General features: G+C 44.8%; 1 protein-coding gene across 4 annotated transcripts in view; it reads right to left on the reverse strand.

The window, feature by feature from the left end:
• Positions 1-20,376, reverse strand: part of GRIK4 (glutamate ionotropic receptor kainate type subunit 4) — a 469,347-nt gene that overhangs the window by 20,295 nt on the left and 428,676 nt on the right. For all 4 annotated transcript variants that reach the window (XM_080983424.1, XM_080983422.1, XM_080983423.1 and 1 more), the window contains 4 exons: positions 13,021-13,130; positions 6,762-6,935; positions 4,547-4,712; positions 886-1,111 (listed from right to left, as the gene is read on the reverse strand). In XM_080983424.1, coding sequence (XP_080839550.1) covers positions 886-1,111; positions 4,547-4,712; positions 6,762-6,935; positions 13,021-13,130 — 676 coding nt within the window. The remainder of the gene's footprint in view (positions 1-885; positions 1,112-4,546; positions 4,713-6,761; positions 6,936-13,020; positions 13,131-20,376) is intronic.

Consider the following 20,376-nt stretch of genomic DNA (forward strand, 5'->3'; position numbering starts at 1 on the left):
TGTATTCACGTAATATGCATATTATGTCTTTAATAATACACATAATATATACAAGAATTAACCCACTATTTTAGCAGAACTGGTGGTGGTGGGGAATCCCACTCTCTGACTTCTCATAAAGATCAAAGTGTGAGGCAGGAATTAGAGACAGAAAAATCTAAAGATAAGCTTGACAAAGATTTTCAGACGATTCCATTTCTACTGGCAACCAATAGGATCCCTCCGGTGTGATATCTTTGTACTACTCTGTGCCGTTGCACAAGTTCCATACATTTCATTGAATATGAACTGGGAAATGTTTGGGTAGATTGTGACCCATTAAACTTAAATTGTTGAAGCTCAGTCAGAAAATTAGGAATGGGAAAAGAATCAAGAGCAGCTCTAGCTGTCTTTGAAGCTGTAGGTGGCCTTTGGATGTTGTATTTTTAACTTCTTTAAAGCATGAGTTCCCTCTTTTCATCCCTGCCCTTGCTGCTTGCTATTTTCAATCGTGTTTCTTACTAATCAACTTGGGAAAACATAGAACAGCTGCTTAAAAGATAACCAAGCAGGTAGCATTATGGAGAGCCCAAAAGGACCTAATGTATCATCTGCAGGTTCTCCAAATGACCTCTAGTGAAAATTTTCCTTCTCCCTCCAGCCTGAATCTAGTCTGAACAAAGTGTAAATAATGTAAGCAGAATCAATGGAATATTTCTAAACCTTTCATCTAGGTTGCCACCCAGATGAATGCATTGATCAGGCAATGGTCTATTTGAAGCCCAGTGACACACAGGAGGGCTGCAGAAATTATCTGGCTTCCTGTTCCGAAGCTCTTCCAGCCTATTCATGCCCTAATCCTCCACAGACAGCCCAAAATAGCTAGAATTTTGCTTCACTGCCTACCGACTGGCATGCCAATCCCGTAGCCCTTGGTGTCCAGAAGGCCCCCGACCTGCGTGAGGTTGCAATTGCGCTGGCGATAATACTCGTTCATGGTGGACTCCAGGAGGAAGGCATAGTTGGAGTTGAGCACGCGTGCGATCCCTTCCTCTGTGCTCTTGACAAAGACACTCGGCTGCTTGGAGTACATGTAATTCCACATCCGCTGGTATGTCTGGTACCGAGAATTCTGAAAAACAAACAAAGAGAAGCCACGATTCAATGGGAATCCTGCTCCGAGATCAACATATTGGCCTGCAATGTTCAGAATATCCCATTCATCAAAGGGGAAGGCGAGTTCCCTCTCCTAAAACTCACTCTCAGCTCCAGCTTGGCCTCAGTTATGTATTTCATGTACATATTCAAAGCAGTGATTGCAAACCAGAAGTCATTAAAACAAGCTAATTGAAAGAGCAACAACACTGCAATTACTGAGACTGATACTAAAAGGCAGCAACAGAACAATGAAGGCAAGGCTAGTTAAAATTCAAAAATAGAATAAAATAAGGAAAAAATATTGACAGCACACATAAAGGCAGGAAGAAATGAGGCCCCTCTGAATCTTCCTAGTGTAGGAATTCCACAGCTATGAAGCTACTACAAAAAAGGCCCTGCACCTGATATCCACCAAGCATAAGGCCAGTGCAGGTGAGCCTGAGGGCATGGCCTCTGCAGCTGACTAACGTCTCAGGCAGGTTCATATGGGTAAAGGTAGCAAGTTTTCATGTAACCTGGTTCCATATTAAAGGGTAAAGCGACCCCTGACCATTAGGTCCAGTCGTGACTGACTCTGGGGTTGCAGCGCTCATCTCGCTTTATTGGCCAAGGGAGCCGGCGTACAGCTTCCGGGTCATGTGGCCAGCATGACTAAGCTGCTTCTGGCAAACCAGAGCAGCGCACGGAAACGCTGTTTACCTTCCCGCCGGAGCGGTACCTATTTATTTACTTGCACTTTGACGTGCTTTCGAACTGCTAGGTTGGCAGGAGCAGGGACCGAGCAACAGGAGCTCACCGCGTCGCGGGGATTCGAACCGCCAACCTTCTGATCGGCAAGTCCTAGGCTCTGTGGTTTAACCCACAGCGCCACCCTCATCCTTGGTTCCATATTAGTTAGGGCCTTAATGGCCAATACAGGAACTGTAAAGTTTGGAAATCTAACCTAAATCTTGGAAATCTAACCTTTAAATATGACCATCAATCAGTTAGAACCTGGGCAGGAGGGCAAACAAACATTGCTCAGTTGGTTTCTCAAATGCAAGTGATCAAGCCTGAAGCCTACCTAGAGGCCATAACATCTGATCTGGAGGACCTATTAGTTAACTGCAGGTGTTTGGAGGCTGCTTAGAGTGGCTCATTAACAAGTGGAGAGCATTCTCCACATGGCTCAGAGCTAATTTGTGGCACTCGAAAAAGGTTTGGAGCCAAACGTCAGCGCCAGATTCCAATCCTGGTACAGATTGCTTCTCTGCAATATCTCAGCCATCGAGCATCTCAGAGAGAGTATCCAACATGGATACCATATCTTTATTAGGACCCAGTAGAATGTCATGAAATAATGAGAGTTCTTCTTAATGACATTTAGGGTGGTCCTAATTACGTTACTGTGACTTTTGGATATTTTTCTATCAGACCAACAAAACTTCTGTGAATGCTGTTGGTTTCCAACCTTTCTACCTGGTTATCAGTTTCTAAATAATGGAGAACTTGGGATTGAGACCACACTTGCAGTTTTGTCAAAACAACCCTTTCTGAACGCAAGTTGCAAACATTGTACGGCTTTGGTTCAGCTAAAAACAAAGTGAGAAAAGCTCTCTCTCCACTCTGGCACTTGGACGTTTGATAAACAATTCCTGCTCAGAACTGTGCGCCATGGAAGTTCTGCACAGGTATTAACTCATTCATGTCTACCTGCTTCTCCATCGGCAAGGCAGCCTCATCTTTGGAAGGTGGATCATAACATAGCTGAAAAGAGCTTTGAGCACTCCGTTGCCTTGAGCTTGTCCATGAGAAACCCAGCCTCAGAGGGATCCCCAGTCTCTGAGGGATTATCCATACTTCCTCTTGTCCCACTGCTTCCCCCCAGGGAAAACTGCTCTTTAGTGCCCAGTCAGAGCAAAAGACAAGTTGTGTTTTTCTTGGGATTGATGTTTGCTCCGATTTAGCACTTAAGAGTGGGTTTTCCCTGGAACAAACAGAAGTGCGGACGAGCCCTGAGTCTCTCTAACCAGCTTTTCCATCCCTTTCCACTCATTCTTACTGCATGGCTCTCTGTGGCTCCCGCTGGCTGTCTATACTCTAACACCGCTTTCTTTTTTAATAGCACTGCATATATGCACAGTGTGGTCTACTGTTTGGAATGTTGGATGAAGAATTGAAGGCCAAGGTTCAGATCCTTGCTCAGCTGTAGAGGTGACCGTGTGACGTCCATAGAGGAAGAACAATATAAACATGCCATAAATAATCCCCTTGCTAATGTTATTAAATCTGAGTTATTGGGGAGGATGATTGATATTCGTTCTTTAATATAACAGAACTTACTGACATTTCTATGGGCCCATTGGAAGGTCTTAGACTCACCTGGAAGAAGGACCTACAACTGAAAATAGATGATTGTAAGTGGAATGCAATATGGATGGGCACCCAATCCCTTTAAATCAGCCTCAGTTTATATAAGGAAATGTTCCATAAAAATTCTGCACATGGGGCACTGTACTCCTGTGCAGCTTTCTCATTTGACATCAAGCACCCTAAAGGGTTGTTGGTGTGGGTCAGGTAGCAGGGGGACATTTTTCCACTTATGGTGAGAAAGCTCTCTGGCATCCAAATTTGGGTCTGATAGTTTTGAAGAAATGTAAGAAATAAACAAATACTCCATTCAAGCCTTCCCATAAGTTGCTCTTTTGAACTTGTGGGATGATCAAACAGCAATTTTTCAGTCTAAGGAATTTCTTATATGGACGCTGGCTGCAGCGAAAACTTGCTTGGCTCAGAAATGGACGACGCTACAGGACTTAAACCTCTCCTTGTGGTATAAGAATATGTGGGCTCTTGCTACTGCAGAGAAAACAACTCACAAATGGTGTGTTTCTATGGGTAAGGAAGACCTGGAACATTTGTAGGGTTTTTTTGTGGGATTTAATTACATACATGTCAAATCCAGACATACAAAACTCTCTTCCTCCACCCAATCACAAAATCTGGCTTTCATGATGTGTTTTGCTGCTTTTATTTTTCTGCATCATTTGCTCTCTATTTAGTTGGGAAATGCAAACTCTTGACTGTTCCTTCATTTTGTAACTTTGATTATGTCTTTTTGTTTGTCTGTATTTCTATTTTACATTAATAATAAAACTACTATGCAATCCCCTGTAACTCTGCCTTCCCCTGGGAGGACTGTACTTAATGTTTTATTTTCTGAGTGCTTGAGTCAGCTTTTAGTAAGACAGCGCAGGGGTTATAAAGAGCACTGAAGGCTTGTTAAACTGAAGTACCTGTGCATGTGATGCAGATTAGGGTAACAGATTCTGTAGCAACAACTAGATGGGGATCTGCGGTACCATAGGCATTTAGCTCTGATGGATAAAAGGTTCATGCCTTCCTCACTATCAACACAGCAAAAGCTTACCTGGAAAAAAGTCATGCTGGAACCTCCGTGGATTGTGCCGTACTCTATTGCTGTCTGGTCTGCAAGATCGTCTACTGATTCTATGGGCACATCCATGCGCTGCACGGTGAGGAAGGCTGCCAGGTTGGCTGTGTAGGAAGAGATGATGATCAAAGTGAAGGCCCACCTGCAGGGACAAGAAAAAGGAGGCAAAAGACAAATGGACATCTCCATACTTTGTCTATATCTGAGAGCTACTCCCCCTTTCTCCTTAGGGGGAACCCCCCCCCCCGGGACTCAGCTACATTAGTCAAGAAACAGCATTTTGAATGCGTTATAAACATGCAACACCAGATGGTGCCAGAGAACAAAAAAAATCTAAGCAATTTTCCATAGTGTGTTTTTTCCCCTTTTGTTATAACGATTTAATTTCTGACTTATTTATAGCGTGTGTTTTTCCTGTGTGTAACTCCATCCCATAGCTGTCAACTTTCAGATTTGAAAATAAGGGATCAGCAGCCTTGAAAACAAGGGATCAGCAGCCTCACCTGTCCCGGGGGCAGTCTATGGGATATCTAACAATCCGGGATAGCAACGGGAAGCAGCGGGAAACGGTGCTGGAATAAGGGAATTTCCCGCAAAAAAGGGGAAGGTTGACAGCTATGCTCCATCCCTGGTTTTGAAAGATGCTGAACACTCACAGTTCTTGCAGAAGGCTTCTGTGGAAAGCTCTACTGTGCCACGCTCAAGTAAATCAAAAGAATGTTGGTTTGAAGGAGAAGAAGCCAGATTCTGCTCAGTTGTGGAATAATGAGAGGTGCACAGAACCTGGAATTGATGGAGGCCTCCAAGAGGAAGCAACAAAGTGTCTTGCAGCACCTTCAAGACTGACAACTATTTCACAATAAATTTTTCAGGGCTGGAGCCAACGCTTCACGAGCTCCACAAACTTTGGAGTAGAGTTTGAGGATGTACTGGGGGCTGCAGGGGAAAGGAGAGAAGGATGAAATTGCATTGCACAAGTGGAACTTGTTGTCTGGGTAGAAGGGCAGCGTTGGATGCAACCCTCAGTCTTTAAGGTCCCACAAGACTCTGCCATTTTTGCTGCAGGAGATTAATAGAAATCCTCTATAAATGGTTGCTTCCAAATTTTGTTCTTGGAGGAACCACTATATTCCCTCCTACCCATCTCTCTATCAGTTTTCTTTCTATGGGACAGATGATGTAACAACAAATCAAGGCGGGATTGGCCCTTTTGTGCTTATAATCAGGACTGCAAATATTCTGTCTCTAAAAACACAAATGTTACAATATGGAAATTCATATTCTGAAATCACAATCATGCAGAAAAAAGTTTATTTTTTATCTAAAAATTCTGCAGAATGAGCTTGCACAGGTGGAGCTGGTGGTTTTCCTCCCTATCTTGCTACCCCCATGTCCATGAAAACTGGATTTGGGGGGCAGAAGTGCATGGTTTGTGCTTGCACAGTTGGCTTTTGAGGACCAAACTATTTTCCCGTTTCCAATAATTATGTTTTGGTTTGTTTTTTAATCAAGGAGGCAGATCTTGAATGAAGGCATTTGTAAAATATGGAGACAATGTAGTTGAAAGGAATGGAACGGAGGATGAAAGTGCATGGAGGCAGAGGGTACTATGGTCAGCAGAGTCGAGAGATTGGGCATCCTAGCCAAAAAACCAAGCACTGTTGAGAACTGAAAATATCCATCTCTTTCTCAAAACAACACCCTTGTTTCTGAGTCATCAGGCCTAATGCATTTTCAAGATTCAGAGTGCAACCCAGACAACTAGATGGAAAAAACATGTTTCCTACTAGCGTAGTCAACTTCTGGATGGGTGTAATACACATAGTCTTATTTATAGTTTTGTAAATGTATGATGCTACTTGAAAGGCAAAAAGCTTGAAGGATTCTGGAAGAGGGATTGACTTATCCACAGGGAAACCTAAAATGCAAGACATGTCCAAATGTACCTGTCACACGAAGATATGGATTGGTTACTGTGAGAACAGGATACTGGGACGCATGGGCCCTTGGCTTGGCCCAACTGCGCTCATCTTATGTTCTTATTCAGAGTCCCATCAGTGCATCATGGCCTGTACATTACCCATCTTCTATTCTGCCACAGGTTACAAAAAGAGTTTGTGGGAAACCATCCAAGTTGGTGAAGCTACAGCAAACGATTACAGCGCAAAAGATTACCTCTGTGATTTCTTACCAGACTCCACTGACGCAGCGTGTGGACAGAGCCCGAGGAGCGATGGTTGATCCTTGCTGCATGAACCCACCGACAGGGAACCACAGGCTGTTGCCAAGAGAGTACTGATTAACGAGCAGGTTGCATCTCCCTTGGGAGCAGGGGTGGGGGCTGTACCACTCGTAGGGCGTCAATCTACGGCATCGAAACATAATACATCCAATTACACTGGAGTGCAAACACGGGGAAGGAAGCAATCATCAAAGGCCTAACTCTCCTGGAGGCAGGATTTCTCCGTTATTTTACTGGCAATTGGTACCAGGGGGGTCTTGCAATGCAAGGCAGCTGATGGGGCTTAAGTGCGCTTTATAAGATTACAATCAGCTTGAAACTAAGAAAGGGCACACAACAGACAGCTTATGCATTGCTTGTGCCTTCATCGTCGCTTCATTCACTTCCTCCAGGTTTTGTTGTTCCATGCTCAAAACGGGAATTTACCTACTCCTGATTCCAGGCCCGGTTCCAGGTTTTGGATGACTTTCAGATATGATGCTATCAGTGGGGTCCCTTCTCTGAACACACCCACATCATCTTTCTCACCAATGTTGCCAGTGCCCATTGGCTTTCATCTGTCTCCAGGCCAAAACCTCACCGCCTAACAGGAGTGGAGGATGTGCTGTGCAGATGTTACCATTTGCTAACTTAGAGAGGACAGGTGAACAGGCAGCAACAGCAAGGAGGAGCAGTAGGCTCCAGAGATTGGCAGAAGCACTGCTTCTGAGTCATGTGCTCAATGCTACGGGCCTCTGATGCCAGCCCTGCTCTCCCTAATTCAGTTCTTTGGGATTAGAAACTGCAACTGGGAGCATCTTCCCTGGACTGGCCTTGCCCACCCAAGCTGGCCACTGGATGCTCCTGGAAAGGGATCTCCTTTCTTAGCAGCAAGGCTTTCCTGGCTCTGGTGCATTCCTGTTTCCTTTGGCTTTGCCTTTTGGTCTGCTTTATTCTTGGCTCCAACTACTGACCTACTCCATCTTCTGAATCCTGCTTATTCCCACAGCTCTGATTCCCTCTCTCCTCTCTGAGCTTCTGGCTCAACCCAGCGCTGACAGCACCAGACATTAAATTTGGGGAAAGTCCCTTGAAACAGCACACATGTCAACACCTGCTACAATAAGTATCCATTTCAGTGTGTGTGTGTGTGTGTGTGTGTGTGTACAGGGTGGCACCCTGCTCACAAGCTGTTTCCCCAACCATGCACATTTTGTGTGTGTGTAAGGTCTGAGAAGACCTCTGCGCATACAATTGAAGGGGCAGAGGACCCTGCATGTTTGGTGATCTGAGAAAAGCAGGGCACGTGTAGGTCAGGTGTGTGACCATGCATGCATGTGGCAGAGTGAGGTGTGGGAAAATCTATTGATTTCAGTTTCTCTCAGTTTCTTTCCCCCGCCCCCAGTCCAGTTCTTCAGATTTCCACAACTTTTTGCAATCTCATGAAAATTCATCAGTATTTTAGTGTCAATTTTAGCAAAGCAATTTCACCTAACAAAATTCCTTTCTATGTCATTTTCACTCATGTATGCAATTTTATGCGCCCTTTGCCTCAGTTATTTCCCTTTTTTTAGCACGCACTGCTTGACTGGAGAACTGCATTGCAAAATTCAAAGAACTGCATTGCAAAAATTCAGAGGAGTGTGACTTCTGAAGGCCAGCTGACATAATGCCAGTGATCTGATTCATGCTCATGATAAGTGTTTCATAAGTCTATGTAAATATGTGTGGAGTCAAGCGGGGGTGGGGAGGGGGCTGGATGAGAAATAGGAGCGTGATATCTCTTGTGGGAGCTGTGCAAAGGGCTCAGTCTGGGGTGGTTTTTTTTAGTTACCTGGGTTAGAGAGGAAGGGGCACTTTTACTTAGCTTTTTAAAAGCAAAACTCCAGGCATCTGATTTTTTAAAAAAATGTTTTAATCCAATAGTTGCTTGCAGGGTATAGCAGCTGCAAGACAGAAATGCTCCTCCCCAGCAAACACTTGCAAGATCCCGTCACACTTGCAAAGGAATATGTGTTCATGGAGGCATCGCCTCCATTTGGGTGGATGTGGCAGGCTTTATAAAACAGTTTAGGCCAGCAACATTACAGTGGTGCCTCGGGTTACAGACACTTCAGGTTATAGACGCTTAGGTTAAAGACTCCGCTCACCCAGAAATAGTACCTCAGGTTAAGAACTTTGCTTCAGGATGAGAAAAGAAATTGCGCAGCGGCAGCGGGAGGCCCCATTAGCTAAAGTGGTACCTCAGATTAAGAACAGTTTCAGGTTAAGAACGGACCTCCGGAACGAATTAAGTTCTTAACCCGAGGTACCACTGTATTCTGTAATGTCCTTGCTGTTAATAGAAGCAGCTTCTCAAGAAGCAAGTGTCAAATTTGCGACTCTTAGGGTGTTTCAAGACTATCTTTGAGGGGGATTCAATCGTGTAACGGCAAATTCTGCTTGCACGCTTGAAGCTGACCTGGAGCTCTTGCACAACAAACCTGCTTCACTGCCCCCCCAAAAAAAGGTGTGAACTTTTTGGAAAGTGATGGGGAAATGCAATGCAAAGTATGGGATAACATACGTGTTGACACCCTGTAATCTAATCTCCCTGCAAACAGATTAGGATGCAAGCTGAGTAAGCCAGTTGTCTGGAAGCGCCCCTGGAGACTTGAGCTTGAAAATAGCTCCAGGACTGGCTAAGATTGTTTAAAAGCATGGGATTTTATGTGGCTTCTTCCCCCCTGCCTGCCCCTCTGCGACTCAAAGAAAATGGCTTTTTATTGCCAGAGGATATTTCATTTGGTGTTGAAAGAGAGGTCCTCTCTTTTATGTGTATGGAGAGAGAGAGAAAAACAACAACAACAGCCCATCACCCTGTTTGTGACAAACACACTGACCCAGGTGTCACAGCTTTCAGCTGGAAACACCTGATCCACCTGACATTAGCTGGGTGTTATCTGAAGCCCCTGTCTCCTCTCCAACACAAATCAGTACTGACACCTTTGGAAAAAGCATCAAGAGAAGCCATATCTCAGTGTAGACAGGGCCTGGCTGTGTTATCAAACAGTTTTAAACGCTGCACAATGCTGAAAACCATTACAAGCTCATGAATTCGACAAGTTCAGCTGCACCAAGGGACCCCCAAGGGACGGCACGCTTCCATTTTCATAACAGTATCGCAGCTTTTGTAGTGTTATTACGGCACCTGCAAACGGCGTTGGAATCTCTGGTGCCTGTTTCAGACACGGAAGGGATGCGGTTAGAATGTTTGAGAACTCCTGCTTACTAGATTAGAAAGAGCCACAACAAGGCTCAGGCAACAGAAAGCTTTATCATCTGCAGCAGATGATAATGGGAGTTGGGGGACAGGGAACGGTGGTCTTCCCCAGGCTGTGCGAATTCAACACCTTATCAGCATGACCAATGGGCAAGGATGGTGAGAGGTGCTGGGCAGCGGGTGTGTGTCTCTGAAACCCTTTTGGGGGTGCATCAACATCGAAAGAAAATGGCTGAAGGAATTTTTTGGTGCGAAGAGCCTTGAAGGAACTTGTAGCTGTGATCTGCAGATCAGAAGCTTTGGGTTTAATCCACTTAGCATCTTGGTATTAAACAAGTAAGTGTGTGTGTGTGTTTATTTAAATAAGTCCCACTGATTTCAAGTGTGGATGTTATTTCCAGAAGACTGAAATTCTGAGCACACTTATCAAGGAAGTAAGTCCCACTGAACTCATTTCAACTTCACTGCCAAGTAAACATGGATAGGATGAGGCTCTAAATATGCTTAGCATTGGTATGGTAATCCAGTTTAAATTCTAAAACAAGTGGATTCCCCCCTCCGCCACCAGCATTCAGTCTTAGTTAGTTTGAGGTTAAGGTTGTATTTGCTGTTTTCAGAAGTAAATCCAGAAATCAATATTTAAATGAACAGATGCTTCCTTAAATAGGCAATCATATGAATAGACCAAGAGCCTGGCTGGCTGGTTCAGGCAAAAAGAACCACCTAGTCCAGCATCTCATTCTCACAGTGGCCAACCAGAGGCTTTTGAGCACAACCACCCTCTTCCCACTTGTGATTCACAGCATTCTGCAAGCCTCGGATTATATTTACTCTGGTGCAGAGCACGTCCTATGCATATTTACTTGGGAGTGAGTCCCACTGAATCGAGTGAGATTTATGCAATCCCTAATTGATTGAGTTGCTCAGCTGGTTAGAGCGCGGAGCTGATAACGCCAAGGTCACAAGTTCATTCCCCGTATGGGACAGCTGCAAATCTCTGCACAGCAGTGGGTTGGACTAGAATGATCCTCAGGGTCATCTACAATTCTATGGTTCTGTGATTCTATGAAATGTTCTTAGTATAGTAGTTCAAATCCAATGGTCACCAATGGGTCTATTGCAGTGTGAACTGGTTGGCTATGAAGGCCTGATCCTGCGATGTGATACATATAGAGGGGTCTGACTCATCCTGCCCCTCTTGCAGCTGGGCGCCCCATTGTTTTAGCTGGTGAAATGCTCTTACGCTCCAGGACTGGGCTGTTAAAACCCCTCCACACTCAGTTAGTTATATTTACTGTATAGCTTTCAAATGATTTGCTGAAATTCATGTTTTGCATCTTTTTTTCCACATGTCCCACATGTGACCACCTCTCCCCCCCCGCCCCCCTCCAGGTAAACACAGAGGTTCTTAATCTTTGTTTTGTTGATTCAAGCACACTCTAGGTAAACAGAGCAATCAGGAGGGAGGCTTCTTTTGTTTGCACAGTATTATTTTTACAGCAGATGTGTAATTTATTTCACTGTGATGTTGCTGCAAACCAAAATGCAGTCCCCTGTTTCAAAAGGCACATTCTGAAATTTTGGAAATTCCATAAGTTTACTTACTCTACAACTCCTTCCTCTAAACCCACGCCCCAATAAATGTGTGTTCTCCCTTCCATTTCTGCCGGTTTTCACAGCGAGCACTTAAAACATCCAGTTTTAAAAAAACACCTGCCATGGATTTCATATCCAAACAGTGCAATGTGCTGTCTGTTTGCACTTCGTGGATGTTAATCTCTGAATTTCCCCTCTTGAGGTTTCAAGGCTCCTTCAGTATGGGCAGCACCAAGCAGCCCAAATGCAAACCAATCCTATGGATCTATCTTCCGCTGCTGCCTGTCCTATTGCTAGTTCTCCCAGTGTGTGCAATAAGGCACACACAGGACAATGCATTAGACCTGGAAAACATCCCCACTGTATATTTTGGTATTTCACCCACTGTAAGAGGGGTCCACTAGAATCCCTGTGGTCCACAGATGTCCTTTAATTTACAAAGCCAGAGTGTATATCCAGGGGCTCAACAGTTAAGGCGTAACCGTGCTACAGGTGGCGCTGTGGTTTAAATCACAGAGCCCAGGACTTGCCGATCAGAAGGTTGGTGGTTTGAATCCCCACAACGGGGTGAGCTCCCGTTGCTCGGTCCCTGCTCCTGCCAACCTAGCAGTTCGAAAGCACGTCAAAGTGCAAGTAGATAAATAGGTACCACTCTGGCGGGAAGGTATACGGAGTTTCCGTGTGCTGCTCTGGTTTGCCAGAAGTGGCTTAGTCATGCTGGCCACATGACCCAGAAGCTGTACACCGGCTCCCTCGGCCAATAAAGTGAGATGAGTGCCGCAACCCCAGAGTCGGTCATGACTGGACCTAATGGTCAGCGGTCCCTTTACCTTAAGAGGGTCCCACTAGAACCCCTGTGGTCCACAGATGTCCTTTAATTTACAAAGCAGGAGTGTATATCCAGGGACTCAACAGTTAAGGTGTAACTGTGCTGAGTATGTGTTTGTTTAATAAACATAAGAAGTGCCTTTGCTGGATTCAGATAAAGCCCACCTGGCTCAGCATTCTTTGCAAAAATCCAGGCAACCAGGTGATGCTGTATCATCCACCCCAAACCAGCCAGCGAGGCACCAAGTTGAATCACAGCCTCCACTGCTGACAACAGTGACTACCATAGCCCAGGGCAGGATGCTGACTGGCAAGGTGCTGAACCCCTCATTGGCTCTCTCCTCTCCCACCTGTATAATTTTATGAACTTGTGCAGTGCCCTAGCAGCCAATTTCTTTACTAACTACTGCAGAGTTGTCTCTCCCTCCAGCGATTGATAATCAATCGCACGTTACGAGTTCTCCATGCCATTCCCAGAAGCTGACAGTAGGTGGCACTGTGAGGACGGGGAAAAAAGGAGATATTAAGAAAAGTTAACAGTACCGGGCCACTAAGAAGAGGACGCAGCTCACGGCGAGGTAGGCGAGTAACATGAAGAGCCAGACACCGGGAGAAAATGGATCCAGGAAAGAGAAATAGCCAGGCTTGCGCCCCTAAGGTAGAGGAGAAAGAAGAAAAAGGTTAACAAAGAGGCATATTTCCAAACAAACTTCGGTTCTACAAAGTAACAGAGCAAATGCAGCATGGAGAAGACTTGCAAGTGGTGGTGGGGATAGAGATGGCAGCAGGCAGAGGACATTGTAGGGTCCTTGAAGAAGATGGGGGGGGGAGGGAAGCAGGGCAGCTGCAACTCCCTTGCTAACTGCCCCAAAGAAAGGTTTGGGGGCTTTTTCGTCTGCTGAGCAAGAGGTGACATCGTAGAGGTGTGTATGATTATGCATTGCACAGAGAAAGTGGACACAGATAAGATGCACACTAGAACTCGTGGGCATCCAATGAAGCTGCCTGTTGGAAGATTCAGGGCAGATGGGGAAAAAGTACAGTGGTACCTCGGGTTAGGGACGCAGGTGGCGCTGTGGGTTAAACCACAGAGCCTAGGACTTGCTGATCAGAAGGTCAGCGGTTCGAATCCCCGTGACAGGGTGAGCTCCCGTTGCTTGGTCCCAGCTCCTGCCAACCTAGCAGTTCGAAAGCACGTCAAAGTGCAAGTAGATAAATAGGTAGCGCTCCGGTGGGAAGGTAAATGGCGTTTCCGTGCGCTGCTCTGGTTCGCCAGAAGTGGCTTAGTCATGCTGGCCACATGACCCAGAAGCTGTACACCAGCTCCCTCAGCCAGTAAAGTGAGATGAGTGCCGCAACCCCAGAGTTGGCCACGACTGGACCTAATGGTCAGGGGTCCCTTTACCTTTTTACCTTGGGTTACAGACGCTTCAGGTTACAGACTCTGCTAACCCAGAAATATTACCTTGGGATAAGAACTTTGCTTCAGGATGAGAACAGAAATTGTGTGGCGGTGGTGCGGTGGCAGTGGGAGACCCCATTAGCTAAAGTGGTACCTCAGGTTAAGAACAGTTTCAGGTTAAGAACGGACCTCTGGAACGAATTAAGTTCTTAACCCAAGGCACCACTGTATTTCTTCATGCAATGCGTAGCTAAACTATGGAAGTCATTTCTGCTGGAGGCAGCGATGGCCACCAACTTAGGAGGCTTTAAAAGAGGATTGGACAAATTCATGGAGGAAAAGGCTATTGATGGCCACTAGCTCTGATGGCTATGCTCTGCTTCCACAGTTGGGGGCAGTGATCGTTCTGGATCACTTGCTGTAAAGCACAGGACGGGAGAGGACTCTTGTGCTCAAGTTTCTCATAGGCATCTAGCTGGCCACTGTAAGAACAGGATGTTGGATCATTGGCATGATCCTGTAGGCTCTTCTCACATCTCTTCCTCTCTCTCTTATACACGTTTCAGAGTAATCTTTATAATAAAGCTGTGGGGAAATCCAGGCTTCATCTGCTCCCTGTTTTGCATCCACTCGTGTGAACACAGTCCTCTCCTGTCTTCACTCACCCTCTTGGTTCTGCATCCTTCCCTATTTGCTTTTCTGCCTTCCTGGTATTCTTCTTTATTGAAGCTGAGCTTCAGATTCTGCTGGCAAACATAGCCAGTTCTTGAAAGAGCAGAGAAAGAGGAGGTTGCCAAGGACAAGGGCTTCCTAGCCTGGGCACCGGCTCCCTCTTCTGCAACCAATAAAACGGCCAGATGGAAGCAAGTGCCAGAGAGAGACAAGGTATAAAACCTGGCATCCCTACAGCTCCCAGAATCCCATTCTGCACCTATGCTGCTGTGATGCATAGAGGGAGAATGATGTTAGAATTCCTGCTCCATGCTTGCAGTCATGGGATTGTTGTCTATCACATGGCGGTATATGTTTTGACTCCACAGAGTGGGAAGTGACGGAAACAGGATGTTTGTGTTACTGTGTTCCGTGAAGTGGAATTATTGTCCTTTGTTTTTTCTCTTTGCTGTCTGGTGCTAGAGAGAGAGGGAGCCATGTTGCAGAGGCTCACAAACAGTCACACTGTTTGCTGCAAGCTCAACCATTTTGCATGAGCATCGTATTTGTACAGTGGAAATGCTGGGTCTGCAGACAGATGAATGACTCAGGGAGGCAATCCTTCTCTGTCTACGAGTGGAAGAAACCCGACTGTTTCAAGATGAAGGTGCTTGAAAGTTCAATGCAGGAGCAGTTGGTGTCTGTGCCATGTATTCCCCTGACCTGTGCTAGCTGGAAGGTGGCTTATGCCCCAAATCACAGAGAGCTAATGTCTCCACAGAGCATACCTCCTCTGCCGTGGCCCCAAAGAACTATGGATTTTACATCACCTTAGCCATGCAGATTAGTTGTTATGTCATTCATCGTCTCACAGTATAATGACATCAAGAAGCCTTGAAGCTGCCACTAAAGGTATAGAGCCAGTCTTTATTCCTATGACTAATTATTAGGTAAATAATTTGAATGTGCCCTGGGGAGGTCACGTTGGTGCTTCTCATTCAGTGACTTGACTTCATCCCCAGAGGCGCACTCCATCGTCTCTCAAGACAGACAGATGCCAACAAGTTTGAATGCTGCAAAGAGTCACTTTAGGACACAAATAAAGAACTCAGAGTGAGCCAAGAGTGTGTGGGGGGGGGGGGGGGAGAGAAACATTTTGACCAAGCATCATACACCCTCCCTTCCCCTGTCTCACAATCTTCTCATTGTCGGTGGACCTTTGAACAAACAAATTGCAAAGCAGCCATACCTATCCTGGAATGCCTGCTCCCAGGTCTTGACACTGAAAATCAATCTGAACAGCTTACATTCCGGGTTGTGACGACATGATCTGTGCAGGCATCACTTTGTATGTGAAGAAATGTATATAGGGGCAGAAAGACACCACCATTTGCAAAGGTGGAGAAGGGATGAAGGACGTTGCATTAATGGAACCAGGATGCCCTGCCTATGTAACAGCAGATTATTCTCACCCTTCTATTACTTGTACATCAAACAAATTCCCTTCAAACAAATTCCCTCCCTGTAAGACAGAGTTGTTCCGCCTGGCCTTTGGCTTGGAGCCAATTTGATTCCCTCTCTCTCTCTTTTTTTTCTTTTCCTTCTCCTCCTGCGATGAGGCTACATTTTAATATTTTAATTTCCATTATTTTAATGTTGTATTTTATTTTTGTTTTTAAGTTGTAATCATTCATCTTGTTTTTATTATTGGCTGGGGAGGGCGGGGTATAAATAAAAAAATATTATTATTATTATATAATATATACTATATATGTATATAACTGGGGAGGGGGAGAGATTTTATCTAGCGCACTCCTCTCCTTGCTGTTTCTCACAATAAACTGCTAAAAAGGAAGGAAGGAAGGAAGGAAGGAAGGAAGGAAGGAAGGAAGGCGTCTTTTGCATAGAAGCAACCCATCAGGGATGGGTGAATCTGTTCAGTTCCTCTGTTTCTCCTTTCCCCAGTCTCAAGTTCAGTTATCCCCATTTCTACATCAGTTTGTGATATAATGCATTTTCACTAATATATGCATTTTTAATGCCCATCTTACTGTATGCATCTCAGTACAAATTATTTGGCTGGAGTACTTCAGAGAAGTACAAATTTCAAAGGATGACTGTGTTTTGGTTTTTGGACTATTTTTTAAAGTGTGAATTAGGCAGTTTCACCTTTAAATGTGAATTTCTCTTCCCCTGCTCCCCATCCCTATGGTCCAGCAGCAGCAGTCTAAAACAGTACAGTCCATCCTTGCGATTTGGAACTCATTAGCAGCTCATTCCCAATTTTATCTATTACACCTGCAGTTCCCTGGGCTGCAGTGAGGAGTAAAAAAAGGTTTGCCGAACTGAAGAAAGTGTCCATATAAACATGAGCAAAGGCCTTGGAGAATACACCGTATGGAGGTGTGATGTAATGCGAAGCCTGAGGAGGCTTGCATTTTGCAATTCAGACCACAATGCTATCTTGCCTTCCATCGCCTCCCAGTTGACAATGCAGCTATATAGGCCAAGTGCCTCAGCCCAAAGTTCAGATGCAACCACTCAACTCCACAATATCCCATTAGCATGAATGAGAAGAGGAGGGAGGCATAGACTGGGTCGGATGCCCCATTAGAGTCCCTGTGTCAGGAATCCATATTTGATTAAATCACAACAAGTGCAATTGAGAAAAATGACAGGCCCATTTAAACTTGCCATATATAGTTACTTGCGAGAAAACAGATGTGTGTGGAATGGGGAACGGGTGAGGAGGCTGGGTTCCGGAGGGTGGCAGGAAAAGAAATGATGGGGAACAGAAAATAAACATGCCATTAGAGTTGGGGAGGGGGAATGGAGACAGGAAGACTGGGCAGGAAATTTATTTGTGGTTATTTGTTAGGAAATGTCTGATGGCAGCCGCAGATTAATGTGACGTTAGCTGCACTTTTCCTCGCTGAAATGCGAAGGGAAGAGGCAAGGAGGAGAGCAGATGGGTCTTTGGCTCTTCCCTCCTTGCGCTGTGCAAGCCAGATCTTTAAAGGACGACTGCTGTGATTAGTTATCATGCCTGCCATTGTTAAATAAATATTTATCGGTTTAATTAGCTAATTGCCACATTGCTCTTATGTGTTGTATTAATGCTAAGCTACAAGATTGTTCTCCAAAACCAGCAGAGGGATTGTGAGGTGGGGGAGCTGGATTTTTGCTGGGGGGGGGGTGCTGTTGAAGAAAAGAGAAAAGGGAAAGTATGCACAGTCCCCAAATTTATTTTCTATAGTGCCCCAGGAGGGATTGGATCACATAGCTCATGGCCCCTTTCAGTAAAGTGGTGGGAAACATTCAGGGTCGTCACCAATCAAATCGTACTCAGAGCAGACCCACCCAAATCAACAAACCTAAGAGAATTATCGTAACGATAATCTACACCATGCTTTATTATCTGCGCGGTGGGCTAGAACAATGAAAATACAATGGCATCACAGTTTTAAAAATTTGCAATCACAGATAAAGGTGGGTGCTAAAAATATACATCTCAAATCTTAAAAGCTAGGGTAAATAGGTGTGTCTTCAGCATTTGCGAGAAACCGTATACAGGGAACTCTCCATTTACGTGGGAAACTGCTTCAGTGAAATCGCATGTACTTGGAACACCACTGAAAAAGACTGCAAACACTCTCCCAACCACCTTGCTCAAACTCCAACTCTCCATATGCCTCAAAGGGGTAGTGCAAGGGCTCCTAGGACTATACTTGCAAAGGCTCAAGGGATTTCGCATGCTTTCAGGGCTGTTTTTGCCTCTTTCCGTACCACTTCCAGGTTTGCGGCAATGGTCGTGCCTGCCTTGAATGCAATTAAATAGGGAGTTGCCTGTATTGAAGGTGTCAGGCACAACTCTGTGAGAAGGGAGTTCCACAACTTAGGGGCTGCCACAGGTCCATCACTAGCCTGAGTCTCTGAGGGAAGGGCCTCCTCCGCTAATCTTAGCCCCCAAGATGGTCTGTAGGGAAGCTGGTGGCTTTTCATTAACATCAGTGGGTCTACTCTTGAGTAGAATTTAGCTGAAGACATCCCTCAGAAACACTTCCCAGTCATTTAAAATTTACAGATTGTTCTTTGTTGAAAGAAAATTATATGAAGATGATGTATAGATGGTATATGACACCAGTGCAGTTAGGTAAAATGTATAAAACCAGTTCAAATATGTGTTGGAAGTGTAAGGAAAAGGAGGGGACATTTTACCATATGTGGTGGGATTGTAATGAAATAAAAAAGTTTTGGGAAATGATATACAATGCACTGAGGAAAATGTTCCATCTAACATTTGTTAAGAAACCTGTTAGGGATTGTAGGAAAAGACCTGCCAAGGAAGTTGAAAAATATCTTCATGTATGCGACAACGGCAGCGAGAGTCTTAATAGCACAAGGATGTAAGAATGAGGAAACCCTGACTAAATAACTATGGCAAGAGAAACTGATGGACTATGCAGAACTGGCAAAATTGACACATAAACTACGGGACAAGGATAACTGATTTTAAAGATGAATGGGAACTTTTTACAAAGTATTTAAAGCTGCATCAAAGTGAACTGGACTCCTTAGCAGGCTTTGAATAAACACTCACAAACTTTTTATTGATAATAACCAGTCAGATAAATTAAGGATTTATACAATCTTGTAACATGCAGAGAATAGCATTTATAGAGAAACCAGTGATTGGAACTGAGGGAAGACGGGGGGGGGGGGGGAGGGGAGGGGGGTTGTTTTATGGGGGGAGGGGAAAATGGGGGGGGATTAAGGATATGTTTTAAGATAATATTTTTTTTTTAAATTCCTAATTAAAAATATTTAAAAAAGAAAAAAAAGAAACACTTCCCAGCACAAGGAAACCTCAAAGCACACAAGCTGTTTTTGGGTTTTGGTTTTTAAAAATCTCACACAGCCCGAAGGGTGCAAGGCATGTCTCTCTGTCTCATGATACAAACCCCCTCCTGGGAAGCAAGGAAAACGATACTTTTCTATGCTCTGTATTCCCCCAAAACGGCTAGCATTCTGAACAGAATGTTAGACTTGCCCTGGGGGAAGGACAAGGTTCAAATCCCTGATCAGCCGTAACACCCACTAGATGGCATCGGGCAACTCACCACCTCTCAGGGTTGTTGTGAATTTGGAACAACTTTCCTTTACTTGAGCTCTTTGGATGAAGTGTAAGATACGAATATGGTGAATCAGAAAGCGTGGGGGAAATGCTGGAACCATTCTGATGCGCTCACGCATTGATCCTTGATTCACCACGTAGCAGAGGCAACAGAATTCTAAGTGGGTTTTAATTACTTGTTTGTTCTTGGCAGTCAGAAGGACTCCACTGAGAAAGAGATGCGCAAGCTCTGTTTGTATTGGTGAGGACGGGTGCATCTTTACCAGCCGCAGATATTTCAAGGGCAGAAGCTGTGAATCTGCTATAATTGTTTTAGTGCTTTGTTTATGTTGTTGCTCAGCTGATGGGAAATCAAGTGTGTGTTCTTATTGCCCACGGAACATATGGAGAATGTATTGAAATACAGAGCAGGTATAAGCAAGTGTTGCGTTCAAAACTTTTTCAGTGCAAATATTCTGGACCAGTGGCTCTTGGGAAACACTAATGACTTCGAGTCAGTTTTTGTATAGGTGCAACTAGTACAGCACACAGTCCCTGTGGAGGCAGGGAAACAGAAAACAGCACTGGCTAAGGATAAGTTCTGAAAAGAAAGAAAAAGAGAGTGCAATTTTACTTCTGTGCACTGAAAAGAAAATGGAACGAGAACCCAGAAGGATGGAGAAGGATGCCTGCAAGCAGAAGCTCAAAGGATCTGAAGAAGCTGAAAAGGATC

This window comes from Podarcis pityusensis (assembly GCF_964106645.2).
Source record: "Podarcis pityusensis genome assembly, chromosome: 15".
Taxonomy (NCBI): domain Eukaryota; kingdom Metazoa; phylum Chordata; class Lepidosauria; order Squamata; family Lacertidae; genus Podarcis; species Podarcis pityusensis.